The sequence below is a fragment of the Delphinus delphis genome, chromosome 8 (assembly GCF_949987515.2).
Source record: "Delphinus delphis chromosome 8, mDelDel1.2, whole genome shotgun sequence".
Taxonomy (NCBI): Eukaryota; Metazoa; Chordata; class Mammalia; order Artiodactyla; family Delphinidae; genus Delphinus; species Delphinus delphis.
The window spans coordinates 22074336-22089301 of NC_082690.1; the positions used below are offsets into that span (position 1 = coordinate 22074336).

The window sequence follows — 14966 nt, forward strand, 5'->3', positions numbered from 1 at the left end:
AGGATGAACAGGAGGTGAGGTCAGAAAGGGCATGGTGAGCCAGAGGAAGGACTCTTAGGATTTTCTCCTAAGGGCCCTCAGATGCAGAGGGATGGCATGAGCATATATACTCTTAGAAAGATCATTCTGGCTGCGGTGTGGAGAGCAGAGGGGAGGGGGACAGAAATGGATGCAGTGGGACTAATTAGGAAGCTGTTGCACTTCTCCAGGTAAATGACAATGATGTCCTGAACGGCAGTGTTCCCTCAAAATAGCCGACTTTAATGGGCCAGATCCCCAAGCCCACTCCTCATGGGGACCAGATCTGAGATATTATGGCATTCTAAATTTTGTCCTAGAAAAAAAAGAGAAATGCAGGCAGAAAAAAATATAATAGGTCTGGTTAACATAAGGAAATAGGTAAAATTCTGTTTTAGTTTCATAGCCTTTTAAATATGCAAGGCTTCCAAAAGGATTGATTGATACCTTCTACAGGCACTCTCAATGGTCAGTATCTGCCCCGCATGAATGAGCCCAACACAGAGAACACTAATAACACACGAAAGGAGGGCTCCCTCCTGCCCCCCACTCTCATTAGAGCCACAGGCAATCAGGCCTAGAAACTGAAGGCTGAAACAGAATATAATCAGTTCGACAGAAGCAGTGAGAGGACCTGGGAGCCTGTGCCTTCTGAGGACACCTACACCATTTCTTCCCTGAAGCCTGGGCTCAAACTGGATTGAGAGGTGTCCTCTTCTGGCCATGTGGCTCAAAAAACTCAAAAAACATAATCTATCTTCATTTTTGATAGCTTAAACAAGACATTCTAAAATTAATATCACAATTTTATAATTTCTTTTCTGTTAATCTTCCTACACACACTCAAGCAAAACTTTGCTCAGTTAAAATGAATAGAGAACTTCTATCTTCACCCAGGTTTCCAAAGCACTTGGATTTTGATAATCGCTCTGTCCCAAGAGGATAACTTTCTTTATGGAAAAATGATACGAGGTCGTGGGCCTAACCCTACTAGAGTCTACTTGGAACGCTCAGCTACATAACAGATAGTTCTTCTGAGGGTGACAGTCACCAGGTAAAGATGAGTGTACTCACCCACCACGGACAGGATGAAGCACTGACCTTTAGCTGAAGTCTGGTGCATACGAATCTTTTTGGAGGCTACAAACTGTAACACTTTCTCCACATTATTTTTCATCTCCTGCTGGTTACTGGGACTCAGCTGTACACCACTCAGCTTTTCTCCTGCTGTTAGGATAAAGAAAATATTTGAAGTTATGGGGAGCAGTACTATCACAGTTTCATAGTAGCCAGACACAGAGAAAGAGAATATTTGAAGTAAACACTAAGATTATCTATAAATATGCAAGTGAGTTAGGCCTTGGTGTTTGTAATTTGGATGGGGAATAGGAAAATGAAAGTCTTTTGCAGGGCCTTCAAATTTTCAAATTTATTCCCAGGGGCCTGTGAAGTTGCTGTGCATACATTTTTTCATTCCACAAATATTCATGAATATTCATTCCACAAATATTCATGAATATTCATTCCACAAATATTCAGCACAATATGCACTGTGTGCCAGGCCCTATTCTAAACACCAGAGAAACAGCAATGACCAGGACTTCGTATTCCTTCCATCATAGAGTTTATACCTGTAGTGATGACAGATGACCAAGGTAACAAATAAATCTTCAATATAATTTCAGGTAGTGATAAGTACTATGAGGAAAGACAAAGAAGAGTGATCACGGTCTCTCTGATAACACATTTGGGCAGAGGCTTGAATAAAGTAAGAGAGGTTAAGATTTGCGGAGGAAGCATTCCAGGCTGAGAATGCACAGATCCCAACCCCAAGGTGGGAATGAGCTCAGCTTATCTGAGGAACAGCAACAAGACCATAGGGCTGGAGTGGAGAGAGCAAGGAGTCGAGTCCTAGGGTAAGGTGGAGAGGTAAGCAAGGCCAGGCCATGTGGAGCTTTAGGGACCAGAGGAAAAGAGCAAAGACCTTGAATTTTATTCTATGTGTAATGGACAGCCAACAGAGGGTTTGAGGTAAGGGAGTTACATGATCTGATTTATGTTTTTAAAAGTTGACTCTGTGTGGACATAGATTATGTGAAGAGGAAATAGGGAGATTAGCTAAAAGGGAAGTGAAAACCATCAAGCAAGAGATAATGATGGTTTGGGAAGAAGCTGAGAGCTGAGAAGTCAGATACTGGGTACTTTCTTTTTTTAATTTTTAATTAATTAATTTTTTAAAGTACCAATGTTTATATGGGTGATTACAGGGCACTGAGAGTAAGAAAAGGGACTCAACACAAGGAAGAACAGGAGGTAATGCCAGGTGATAGCGGGTGGAGTCTGCTTCATGACAAGCCTCGAAGAGGCACAAAAGCTGTGTCCACTGGCTACTTGGGAGGTCTCCCCAGTGGGAGAAATGGTATCTTGCACCAGTTCAGGGAAGGGAGGGAAGAAGGGGGAATTTATCACCTGGATTTCTCCCATCTCCCATTAGTCAAATGTTATCCCAGGGTATCCACATTCCTGGGTTGCTAGTGGCTACTTGAGATACCAGATCCCATGTCCTGTGGGGTCATTCCGTCCAAGTCTGGAAATGATGGGAGGAGACAAACTCTGGGTATGCGGCTGGTGAGTGCCGGAGAGAATCTGGTTTTGTACGTAAGATGTGTTCATGACAGTCCAACAGTGTTTTTCTTTTACCAGAAGAGGGAACCTGGCATAATGATCAAAGACCTTTCCCAAGGCCACATAGCTAGTAAGTGGTAAATTCAGGATTTGAACATAGTCTTGGCTCTGGAAACTGGCTCTGGAAACTGTCAAAGACCAAGATAAGGAAGTTGGATTTTATGCAGCAGGCAAAGGAGAGTCACTAAAGGGTTTCAAGCTGGGAATGATGTAAGATAAAGAGCTTTTTATAAAGCTCCCAATCTCTACTTTGCTCTGTCTTCCCATGTGGCTGAACTTGGCACAAAAGTAGGTGGCCCCAGAGATGTGAGGACATCCAAGACAGTTTTTGAGCTCTGACTAGATCCAGAGCTCACATGGGCTTCAACACTGCCTCATAATCTTTCTGTCTTCATCAAAGCCTACACCTACCAAAGAGACTAGCTTGTCAGAGGCAGGCAGGATCTGGGCGGAAAGGTCAAAATGAGGGGAAGAGTAGATTGACCTAAAGACCAGGAGCAGGAGAACCAGCCATACATCCACTGTCAGCCAGTGGGTCTGGGGATGTTGGCACCCGCATATGAGCCCTTTGGTGCTGTCTGAGATGGTCAGATCTCATGAATTGTCGGCTGCACTGGTCACATTTATGGGGTCAGTATTTGGCGTGTATCCGAGTATGTCTTCCAAGTTCATCAGATCGGAAGAAGGACCAAGTACAGGCTTCCCACATGCATTTACAGGGCCTTTCACCTGTGTGTTTGCGTTGGTGACTCACGAGGTGGGAGCCCTTAGCTTTTTCACAGTTCTCTCAGTTGCAGCAGTTAAGGCCTTGAATCTGGGGATCTCCTCCTGGGAGCCCTTTCCTGGGCCCCAGAATACTGCTCTGCTCTCCGTGGAGCAGGTAGACTACTTAGGTAGGAAGGAGTCTTCCTGGGAGACTGGCTGGCTCACAAAAGAGCCCTGGGATTCCAAAGCCAGCAATAATGGGATCCAGTGGGGGCATCCCTAAGTTGTGGGGTTTCTAGACTGCAACATCTGAGCCAAAGAGGGGAGCATTGCCTGGGCCTCAGTGGAAGGCACGGTTGTATACAATAATGTTTTACGTGTTAAAGGGTCTCTGTTAGAAGTTACTGTTGGGAAGCCAGAATAAGGCATTGTTCGCATTCTGATGTGGGACATCATTGGGATTCCACTGGCAGGTGAGACTGGCGGCCCATTGGGGGCCATTCTTAGATTCCCACCAAAGGTCGTAGCCCCTGGAATACTGGGCTCTCCTAAGGGCATTGCTTGGGGCCCCTGGAAAATCATCATTCCTGGCTGGGAAGGAGACATTCCCTGAGTAAATCATCTGGGAAGGAGTGAAAGTCACTTGGGGGCTCACACCATGGTCAGGCAGCAACATACAGAACTGTGGTCCCATTTCACTGGCATTCTGCCTGGGTGCCTCAGCAGAGACCAAGGGGATCCTATCCAGCTCTGTGCACTGACGGACATGTTGAAAACCTGATGGGCCATGGTTCCGAGAGGTGTGCACTCCACTGCTTCCAGGAGATGAAGACATGTCCAAGATAGACAGTGACTTCTCAGTCTCCTCTGTGAACTGGTGCAGAGCCACATGCCACCGGCTCAGGCCCTTGGCTCCCTGCTCCATCTTAACCTGGGATCGGTTGCACATTGAGACTACACAAGGGTCCAGACCCACACCTGAGCAAAGCTCCTGGGTACATTTTTAATATAAAGCGCACAGCACACGTGAAGGACTGGATATGATATATGAGGAAAAGAGAATAATAAAAGACAACTTCTAAATGTTCTGCTTTAACAGCTGGGTGAATGGTACTGTGATGTGTTAGATGAAGAATCTCAGAGGATAGAGGGATCAGCAGGGAGAAAGAAAAACTCTGATTATGACACATGAAGAGAGCTGCAGTTTTTTCTTTTGGCCCAATCAGAGATTGAACCCAGGCCCTCATCAGTGAAAGCGCCGAGTCCTAACCACTGGACCACCAGGGAATTCCCAAGAGCTGCATTTTAGACATCCAAGCAGAGACGTTGAAAAGGAAGTTGATATTCATGTCTAGAACTCAATGAAAAGCTTAGGGCTAAAGATACAAATTTGGGAAGAGCTCACTTAGGGATAGAGAATATATAAGGACTAAGGTCTAAGCCTCTAAGGAGAACTTCAACATTTAGAGGTCAGGAGGGAGGAGACAGCCAGCAAAGCTAACAGGAGAGGCCAGTGAGGAAGGAGGAAAACTCGAAACCACAGGGTCCTGGAGTCCAAGGGGAGAAGGTGTTTGGAGGAGGAGGGAGTGATCCACTGTCAGGTTCTGCTGAGTTGAATACAGCGAGGACTGAGGCCTGGCCACTGGATTTGACAAGGCAGAGGTTGTGACCTTGAGGAGAGCAGTTTCGGGGGAGTAGTGGGATCAAAAGCCCAGTGAAGGCTGGCTAAAGAAAGAATGGGAAATAAGGCAGTGAATTCTGTGAATTTTTCTATATAGCCAAGTCACAACAGAACGCAGCATTTAAGAACCTGGGTTTGGGGTAAACAAGAATATGTATTCATATTGCTTGTATATGCATATAATATCTCTGGGGAAAAAAAAGCAAGAAACTGCTAACACTGGTTGCCTCCAGAAAGAGCAGGTAGCTGGCAGGGGGAGAGAGGTGGAAAAATGGCTTTCGACTTTATATCCTCTTGTGTTGTCTGGATTTTCTAACTGACTACATTTCCAGTATAATCTATTCAAATGAATGAAGAATTAAATGAACTCATTTTAAAATGAGCTTTGGAATTACAGCAGATCTAGGTTTGTATCTCTGCTTTGCCACTTACAGTTATGTGACGTTGTAAAGTTGCTTAACCTTTCTAAATCCTATAAAATGGGTGAAATAGTACTTACATCATATCTATATCATAAGTCCATCAAAGTAGCATGCTTAGCACAATGCTTGATATATACATATACATATATATATAATATATAAAGTACTCAATGAATTTACATATTTTTATAAATTCTCTTTTAAGTTTGTTTCCTGAAAATGGGGCTATTATGTTTCTCAAAGGTTGATGATCAAATGAAATTAAATGAGATAGTGTTCAATAAATAGCAGCTGCTATTACTATTACCATGGTTATTATAACCATAAGTGAATACTCTAATGAATCCATGAGCTGTCTGAATGAGGTATTCATGGACAGGCTGTCTGTTGCAAACCTGACTTCTTACATACCACTTGCAAACCCCACATCCCTCAAAGACTCTAGGCAAGGTAAGCTGACTTACATACAATGAACGTTTGAGTACCTACTATGTGTCTGGCACTTGGTTAGGGGTTGTAGAAACAGAAAAAAAATTATACTGTACCTGCTCTTAAAGAGCTCAGTCTATACAGGAGAAATAGATAGTAAATAATTACCTTTTGATGAGAGAAATAATAACAGAGCTACAGACAAATGCTATGGAAATAAGGTTATGATACCATCTAATAAGAATGACCGGCAACAACTCCAGGGCTTCAAGAAAACAAGGTCTCTTGGGAAGCATCATGGTAGTAAATACCATAGAGGGGTCCTTTTGCTGCTAACACACCTTCTTTTTGCCTGGCTACTGCTTCCTTTTCCAGCCTCAGTCTAGACATCAAATCTTCTGGCAAGCCATCCCTCAACCCCTAAGACTGGGTTGGGTGTCCCCCATGTGCTCCTATCTGTACTTGCCCCATCAGAATACTAAGTACATTAATGGAAGTGACTTCACTTTCCAGTCTTTCCAAATAGATTGGGAGACTCTTGAGAGCCTAGACTGTGCCCATCATCATACTCCCAAAGCTTAACACGGCACCTGCAACACAGTGTTTATTGACGATAAATAAATAAAGTAACCTTGGGCGAGTATCTTAAGTCTTCTCTACTTCCATTTCCATTTATTTTATTCATTTATTTTAAAAAAATTTTTTGGCCGCAGTATGCGGGATCTTAGTTCCCCAACCAGGGATCGAACCTGTGCCTCGTGCAGTGGAAGCTCAGACTCTTAACCACTGGACCACCAGGGAAGTCCCATTTCCACTTATTTTAAAGAAGGAGCAATCTGCTCTGAAGGGTATATGGAGGATAAAAGAGGCCATGTTCTGGTTTACACTAACATTGGAGTCCAGGGCCAACTGACCTACAATCTCGATGAGATACGCCAGGATCACCCCATCCCGGAGATCCTGTCGCAGGTCCTGCACAGGCTTCACTGTTGGCCTCTTCTTCAGCTGTGCGTTCACCCAGGCCACATATGCCTGCAGCTGTTGCTGGAAAATGAAAGGTGGAAATAAGGGAATAGTTGCATATTACTCTTATCCTCTACCCTGCACCCTCTAAGGCAGCATTTGAGATTGGGCAATCTATATCCAGAGGGAGGAGGAGGTTTTAAGGAAAGAAAGAAAGATGGTCAGACATGGAGTATGTTCTAAAATTCTCTAGTTTTATGCTAGTCTCCAGGGATAAGCTAACCTCTGACTTGGGTGGCAGTGTGGACACAGGTACGCAGATGAGTGTTTCAGTGACTATGACTCCTGCTTTCCTTGAGTTTTGCTCTGTTAACCAGGGATAAAGGCTGGGCCAGAACCACAGCCAGTTTTCAAGTGTAACCACTGCTGCCAGCAACCCATTATGCTTCTCAGGAACAATCACTCATGTCCTGTATGCACAATGAACTGTGACACTCCTAAGAATTGATCTTGGGGAACCAGGAATCAACAGAAACCAAGCTCAGAAATGCCTCTCCCATAGCTGATTTCTTTACAATGAGACTTAACTGAACCCAATCCAAGGTTTATTCTCCTGAGCCTATAATCCTGGGATTGCTACGGAGCTAGTTTTAATCCATGCTTTATATTGTCAAAGAGGATCTAGTTACCTGAAACCTGCACAAAGAAAGAAAAAGAAAGGCTATGACGAGCAGTGTTCCTGAAGACTGGGGCTGCAGATGGAGGGAGGTTTCATTTTTCAGACAAAGCTATGGCCCAGTACCATCAGAAACCCGTCAGACTCAGGTTGGACACATAACTCATCCCAACACTTAGACAACCTTACATATTCCATTTTAAACACAGCTTGCATTCAGGTGTTTATTCTGATTATCTGGTCTGAAGATGGGCACTAAATATCAAAATAGCACATGAACAATGTCAGTACAGGCAGCAGTTCTGTCTGATTTCTGTAGAAGCCCAAGACCCTGAACCTAAAAATTAAGTTCAAAGGCTAACAGTATTAAACTATAATTTGGTTAAAGTACATTGATTTCTAAGCCCCAAGTACTTCCTTAATGAAATGATGTTGGAAATTACTCACTGGCTGCTTCCTGGGCTTAAATGACATCTTCACTATTTTCTTTCTCTATGTCGATTTGTGGGAATAAATAAAGTCCTTTGGAAGGTAGTGCTAAGGCAATAATCTATCAGCTACGGACAAACTATAGGAAGTGCAATGATCAGCAGGAGGTGGGGGGAGGAATCTGATATTTACTGAGTACCTACCATGAACTAAACACTATTTTTGATGTTTTATATATGTTTTTTAAAATAAATTTACTTATTTACTTATTTTATTTTTGGCTGCGTTGAGCCTTCGTTGCTGCACGTGGGCTTTCTCTAGTTGTGGTGGGCACGGGCTTCTCATTGCGGTGGCTTCTGCTGTTGCAGAGCACGGGCTCTAGGCACTCGGGCTTCAGTAGTTGCAGCACGTGGGCTCAGAAGTCGTGGCTCGCAGGCTCTAGAGCACAGGCTCAGTAGTTGTGGCACACGGGCTTAGCTGCTCCGCGGCATGTGGGATCTTCCCAGACCAGGGCTTGAACCCGTGTCCCCTGCATTGGCAAGTGGATTCTTAACCACTGCTCCACCAGGGAAGCCCCTATATATGTTTTAATGAGTTAATAATGTACCTGGAACACAGCCTGCCACACAGTTGATGCTTACTAAATGGTCATTATTATTTTCATTATCATTATCTAATTCAGTTCTCACAAAAGCACTGAAGGGTCGGTATCATCTCCATTCTATGGATGAGGTTCAGAGAAATTATGCAACTTCTCTAATGTCCCCATAGCTAGGACCTGGCAGACCTGGTAAGGAAACCCAGTAAAGATGGTCCAAGCATTTACCAAGGGCCTCTTGCTATTCAACTCACTCTGCAGAATAGAGGCGGCTGCACCTTCTGCCTTAACATGGGCCAGACTCCTGTCCAGGTCTGCTCCCACTGTACAGCCAAAACACTGTGTGAGGCAGGCCAGGCAAAGGGCACTTCCATAGCAAACCACTATGCTCCAGGCCAGAAAGGCATTATGGGTAACAGCTGGGTCAGATTACCAGGCTTATGTACAACTCTCTGTATCAAATCTCACCCCCAACCCACCCTCCACACATTCCTGCTTAAAATCCTTCACTGGCTTCTCATTATCCTCAAGATAAAACCCAATCTCCTTAGCTGCATTTAAGTCTGTCATGTGCTGGCCCTTACCTCTTCTCCAGCTTCACTCACTCCCTTCCCCCACTTTTGCCCCCCATGTTTCAGTTCAGCCAAACCATGTGCAGTGCCCCAAATGCGCCATGTTTTCCAGCCACGCTACCTCCCCCTGCTTGCCATCTCCTCTTAAATCTCAGCTCAAGCATCACCTTTTCCAGGAAGCCTTCCCTGACCCTCCCACACACCTCAGACTCCGATCTCCTTGAGGATGTCCTGTGTCAAGCAATCCATTCAACAAGTTGAGTGCAGGCACTGTTCTGCTATGGGGCTACAAAGAGCGTTATGCCTTCAAGAAGTTTGCAGGAAAAATACGAGAAGAGAGGGAGAGGAAGAGAAGCTTGCAGGCTGGTAGAGACAAGCACTATGACAGGGGTGTACAAGGTGCTAAGAGAGTATTAGCCCAACCTGAAGCCCATGCTCGGTGGTGGAGGGGTTCCTGAAGGAGGAGAGGAGGCAGAGGGGACAGTGAGCTCAAAAGGAGCTCAGGTCTGAACTACGCTCTATGCAGGAAGTTGTAAGAGTTCAAGATTGTTGGACTCAGAGTAACAGGTGCTCAACAAATATCTGTTTGAATCAGTGAATCATTTGTCACATTTCATCAGGCCAAGACTTAAAATGATTGTAAAAGTTAATTATGCAAGGGCAGACAAGAACAAGTATTTTTCATCATCAGGTCAAGACGATTTTACTTAAGTAACCATAGCCTTCTTTTGGTCAATGAATAAAAGTAAGTTGTCTCTGATGCAAAACTACTTTGAGGCTCCAAACAGTAATGTTCATGCACATTAATCACAGCTCTGGTCTTCCAGTAAAGAGGATTCTACAGCATAATAACTGTCACCACTTTTCTGAACACCTACGCTGCGTCAAGAGCTATGCTAGGTCCTTAAACACATTTTCTCTAATGCTAATCTGCCAGCGATATTTTACTGTATCTATTTTGCCAACTGGAAACTGAGGCTCAAAAAAGGTGAAATAAATTGTTCAAGGCCACCCAGACTGTAAACCATATGAAATTCACCCTGACTCCCAAGCCAGTGCTCCTTCCACTCTACACTCGACTACACTGCCAGCTAAATTAACGCATCCCGGAGGTTCAAATGACCTCACCAAAACTCTTAGAATGGAAGTCACTTCTTCCACCACATCCAATGTTTGAGTCTCTTGTGTAATAATCTACAGTAAGTAGTTGTCTACTAATAAAAGTGTGCTCCCTGGACCAGCAGCATCAATATCACCCAGGAGCCTGTTAGAAATGCACTCCCATAAAACATTGTAAATCAACTATACTTCAAAACAACTATACTTCAAACAGAATAGAATAAAATAAAATAAGGGCTTCCCTGGTGGCACAGTGGTTAAGAATCCGCCTGCCAATTCAGGGGACACGGGTTTGAGCCCTGGTCCAGAAAGATCCCACGTGCCATGGAGCAACTAAACCAGTGAGCCACAACTACTGAGCCCACATGCCACAACTACTGAAGCCCACACGCCCAGAGTCCGTGCTTCTCAGCAAGAGAAGCCACCACAATGAGAAGCCCGTGCACTGCAATGAAAAGGAGCCCCCACTCACTGCAACTAGAGAAAGCCCACGCGCAGCAACGAAGTCCCAATACAGCCAAAAATAAATTAAAAATAAAAATAAATAAAAATAAAATAAAATGGAGGGCTTCCCTGGTGGCGCAGTGGTTAAGAATCCGCCTGCCAATGCAGGAGACATGGGTTCGAGCCCTTGTCCGGGAAGATCCCACATACCGCGGAGCAACTAAGCCTGTGCGCCACAACTACTGAGCCTGTGCTCTAGAGCCCGCAAGCCACAACTACTGAGCCCACATGCCACAGCTACTGAAGCCTGCGTGCCTAGAGCCCGTGCTCTGCAACAAGAAAAGCCACGACAATGAGAAACCCGCGCACCGCAACGAAGAGTAGCCCCCGCTCGCCACAACTAGAGAAAGACTGCGCACAGCAACAAAGAGCCAACACGGCCAATAAATTAATAAATTAATTAATTAAAAAAAAGAATAGCGGGACCCTTGAATGGGGTCCCCAATTTCTAATAAATAAATAAATAAATAAAATGGAAATGCAGACTCTCAAACAGTGCCCCAGCCCTAATGAATTAGAACCTGGTTTTGTTTTTTGTGTTTTTTTGAACCTGTATTTTTAAAAGAGTCCCCTCATCTTGTATTTTCTCTGTCCCAGCTCTGTAATCAGCTATTTCTCAAAAGAAAACAATTCTGGCTCCTTTTATTGGAGAACAGTTTTTCAAATCCAAACTTTGGGCATGAGGTGTACTCATTCTACTTGGGTAACATTCTGGGCCCTCTCGGTAGCAGAGTAGGAAATATGTGTATGTATACACACATACACACATATCTGTATCTACTTATCTTGACAGACTGATGGAGAGACATACCATGAATTATCCTGATCCCGCCTCCAGCCCAACACCACAGGGTTCACCTCTCTTTTCCCTTTTCCTTATATGTAACTCCTTTCTCCCACAGTGAGAAAACTGACTCTATTCACAATATATTTATCAACATTTCCGCAGTCCTAGGAAACACATCAAATAGTTTGACTTGCTAATCCATACCTTGTGAAAAACAAATTTACTAACCAGAACATAATATTTGCATATAGTTCTTTTTGTCTTTGGCCTTACAGTGTACACTCAAAATACTGATTCCAAAGTGACTTAGGTTAGTTCTTTTCTTTCCACCACCTTCAGTGTGGTTATGTTACTAACTGTAATAATGGTTAGGTACATTTATTACAATTTACAGTCCATTTTGGGTTCTCCTCACGTCTTGGTGGATTTTAATTATTTATTTTTGGGGTAGGAGAAAGATTACCATGATTCTAAAAGTCAGAGCTATATAAAAACATATATTCAGAAGTATCACTCCTCCATCATTCTTTCTACTCCATTCCCTTTTCTCCATTCTTTCCACCCCATTCCTATCCTCCCCTGTAGGTAACCAATCAGATTCATCCTATGTTATCTGGGGAAAAAAAAGAGATGTATATTTTCTTATTTCCCTTTCCTTCTTATGTGAAAAACAGCATAGCATTGATATTCTTTTATCATCTGCACTTTTCACTTCAATTAATATTCACTTAATATATTCTGGAAATCACCCCATAATGGTCTAGAGATCTTCCTTATTTTACAGCTACATAGAACTCCATTATGTGGCTATACCATAATTTATTCAACCACTCTTCTACATATGGGCATTCAGGTTTTTTCCAATATTTTGCAATTAGAAACGCTGCAGCAATGAGTAACCTTATGCGTGCGTATTTTCATGTTGATGGAGGTCTACCTTCAGGGTAGATTCAAAGAAGATTGCTAGGTAAAAAGGCACATTAAGTAGATAGCTTTATCATATATTGCCAAAATCCCTGCCAAAAGCATTGTATCCATTTGCATTCCCAACAGCGATGCAAGAGAGTGCATTTTCCCACAGCCTTGCCAACAGAACATGTTGTCGTACTTTTAAATTTTTGCCAGTGTGACAGATAGGTGAGAAATTGTATCTCAGTGCTGTTTTAATCTTCATTTCTTTAGTTATGAGTTTGAACCTCCTTTGGTAGGTTTAAGAATTCATTTTATATTCTTATCTTTTATATCTTTTTTATATCTACATCAATTGTCTGTTCACATCTCTTTCCCATTTTTCTATCAAAGTGTTTGGTCCTTTGTGCCTCCATTTTTAAGGGTTCTTTATATATTAGGAATGTTACCCTTTTGTCTTTGACATATGTTGCAGAGATTTCCCAGTTTGTCAGTCATCTTTTGACTTGGTTTATGGTAGTTTTTTGGCCATGAAAAGGTTTTCATTTTTATATAATCAAATTTACTGATATTTTATTTTATTGCCTCTGAATTTTGAGTCATGGTCAGAAAGCTTTTCCCTACACTTGAGGTGAAAGAATTCACCTCTGCTTTTTTCTAGTTCTCATATGGTTTCAAAATTGTTTACATTTAGATCCCTGATCCATTTGGAATTTATTCGTGTATGATATGAGATATAGATACAATTTATCTTTTTTCAAATGGCTACCCAGTTGTTCCAGCACCATTTACTAAAAAGACACTCTTTACCCCAGGGATTTGAGATGCCACCTTTATCATATACTAAATTTACAGAGTTTAGGTTTATTTCTGGACTTTGTATTCTATATCACTTGTATATTTGTTTATTCATGCACCAGTACCAAAATGTTTTATTTGTAGAGGCTTTATAGTATATTTTAATATCTGGTACTAGTCCCTCCCCCTTGAAATTTTTCTCTTTTTAATGTTTTCTTGTCTATTCTTGCAAATTTATTTCCCCATACGAACTTCCATAAAGCCTGTCAGAATTTTTATTGGGATTATATTACATTTATAAATTGACATAGCCAGAACTGTTACCTTTATGATGTTGAATCACCTATTCAGGAATAGGGGGTGTCTTTCCATTTGTTCAAATGTGTCTTTCAGGAGTGTCTTAAAGTTTTCCTCTTGTAGGTTTTATACATTTCCTGTTAAGTTCACTTCTCAGTATTCAATTCTTCTTTATTGTGATTATAAATGTGGTTTTCTCTACCATCACATTCTGTAATTGGTTACTCTTTGTGTATGTGAAAGCTGTAGGTTAATTTTATATCCTGTTACCTTATCTTCTATTGTTTGTTTTATCAGTAATTCTCAATGCTTTCCAGGATTACTGTCATATCATCTACAAAAAGAAATAGTTTTACTTCTTTACTAAGCCTTGTGCCTCTAATCAATTTCTAAATACCCCTGGTACAATGTTGACCAGTAGTGGAGATAGTGGGCATCCTTACCTGTTTCTGGACTTAGAGAAAATACTTGTAGTGTTTCCCAATTTAGAAAGTGACTGGTTTTTAGGAATAAGGTATGTGTGTGTATATATATATATTTATTTATTTATTTTATCATGTTAAGAAAGAATCCATCAAGTATTCTTTTCTTTTTATTTTTTCGACTTCTTTGGGGTTTTGTTTGTTTGTTTATTTATTTATTTTTGGCTGCGTTGGGTCTTTGCTGCTGCACGTGGGCTTTCTCTAGTTGCTGCAAGCAGGGGCTCCTCTTCATTGTGGTGCACAAGCTTCTCATTGTGGTGCACAAGCTTCTCATTGCGGTGTACGAGCTTCTAGCTTCTTGTTGCGGAGCACAGGCTCTAGGTGCATGGGCTTCAGTTGTTGTGGCATGTGGGCTCAGTAGTTGTGGCATGTGGGCTCAGTAGCTATGGCTTGCAGGCTCTAGAGCACAGGCCCCGTAGTTGTGGTGCAAGGGCTCTAGAACACATGCTCAGTAGTTGTGGCGCACGGGCTTAGCTGCTTCACAGCACGTGGGATCTTCCCAGACCAGGGCTGGAACTCACGTGCCCTGCATTGGCAGGCGGATTCTTAACCACTGCGCCACCAGGGAAGTCCCTACTTTTTTGTTTTATTTTTATCACACACTATAAAATACAGGGCATGCTACACAATACACTGCATAACCTTCTAGCAGGGGTAGACAAGCGTAACTGAGTTATTTTTCATCCATCAGGAAAATGCTTCCTTAATCAATGTTCTCCAAACCCTTTAACACATAGTAACGATTAACTCCAGAGATGCGCCTATGTCTTTCCATCAAGTTCCACTGATACGAATAATGGGCAACCATTTTTTCCTTGCCCCTGTTAGTGAACCTGTGGATGCGCGCAGTGGCCTTTCGCAGTTTGAACAAGCACATGGTAATGATGGCGAT

General features: G+C 42.6%; 1 protein-coding gene and 1 pseudogene across 3 annotated transcripts in view; both read right to left on the reverse strand.

Moving 5' to 3' along the window:
* Window positions 1-14966, reverse strand: part of DIXDC1 (DIX domain containing 1) — a 65398-nt gene that overhangs the window by 37311 nt on the left and 13121 nt on the right. For all 3 annotated transcript variants that reach the window (XM_060017965.1, XM_060017966.1, XM_060017967.1), the window contains 2 exons: window positions 6855-6984; window positions 1120-1245 (listed from right to left, as the gene is read on the reverse strand). In XM_060017965.1, coding sequence (XP_059873948.1) covers window positions 1120-1245; window positions 6855-6984 — 256 coding nt within the window. The remainder of the gene's footprint in view (window positions 1-1119; window positions 1246-6854; window positions 6985-14966) is intronic.
* On the reverse strand, window positions 3335-4357 carry LOC132429333 (Krueppel-like factor 17; annotated as a pseudogene).